General features: G+C 50.9%; 1 protein-coding gene across 1 annotated transcript; it reads right to left on the reverse strand.

Annotated features, from left to right (window-relative positions):
* Positions 1-160: 160 nt before the first annotated feature.
* On the reverse strand, positions 161-574 carry H310_12524 (hypothetical protein; the record flags this gene model as incomplete). Its single annotated transcript, XM_008879593.1, has 1 exon — positions 161-574. One exon carries the CDS (start codon positions 572-574, stop codon positions 161-163), a length of 414 nt encoding a protein of 137 aa, XP_008877815.1.
* Positions 575-637: the final 63 nt, after the last annotated feature.

A 637-nucleotide genomic window follows, 5' to 3' on the forward strand; every position in this document is an offset into this window, starting at 1 on the left:
ATCATAGCACCCACAGTACGATCTTGCTTCTTGGACTCGCACCACTTGCGAAACACTACCGGGATGTCTTCCAATAGGTTTTGGGCCGGCTCCCATGACGATTCGTCTTCCTCAAGCCCAACCACTTGACCAAGACTTGGAAGATGCCGTCCGCGACCTTTCACACCTTTTCGAGCCGTTCAACATGGAACCCACCATCGCCAAACGCAATATGGTCGACCAGATCTTCGGTGACTTCCCGTCCTCCTTCGTGATACATCTTGAGGCGACATGCATGGTGCGTAAATACAGCAAAGGGAGGAATTAACTCTTGCACTTCCATAACAAAATCCGTAACAACCCGAAGGACTTGAAATGGATCGCGCCACTTGATGGCTAACTTTGGGGGATTCTGGACAATAGAACCATCCAACACAAAATCGCCGATGGTAATGTTGGCAAGCTTGACCTGCGCTTCCTTGTTTCGTCTTTGGCGTGCTTGTAGACGGAGTTTCTCGGCACGTTCGGCCACATCATGATGCAAATATTCCAACGCCGTCTTCAACTCAGCATAGCCAGTCGACAACAAAGACATCCTTGGTCTTCGGATGTACGAATCCAGACATCGGCGTCTTCGCAGGGAGTCCCGTGAACGCCG

Source organism: Aphanomyces invadans (genome assembly GCF_000520115.1).
Source record: "Aphanomyces invadans strain NJM9701 unplaced genomic scaffold supercont1.40, whole genome shotgun sequence".
Lineage (NCBI taxonomy): Eukaryota > Oomycota > Saprolegniomycetes > Saprolegniales > Verrucalvaceae > Aphanomyces > Aphanomyces invadans.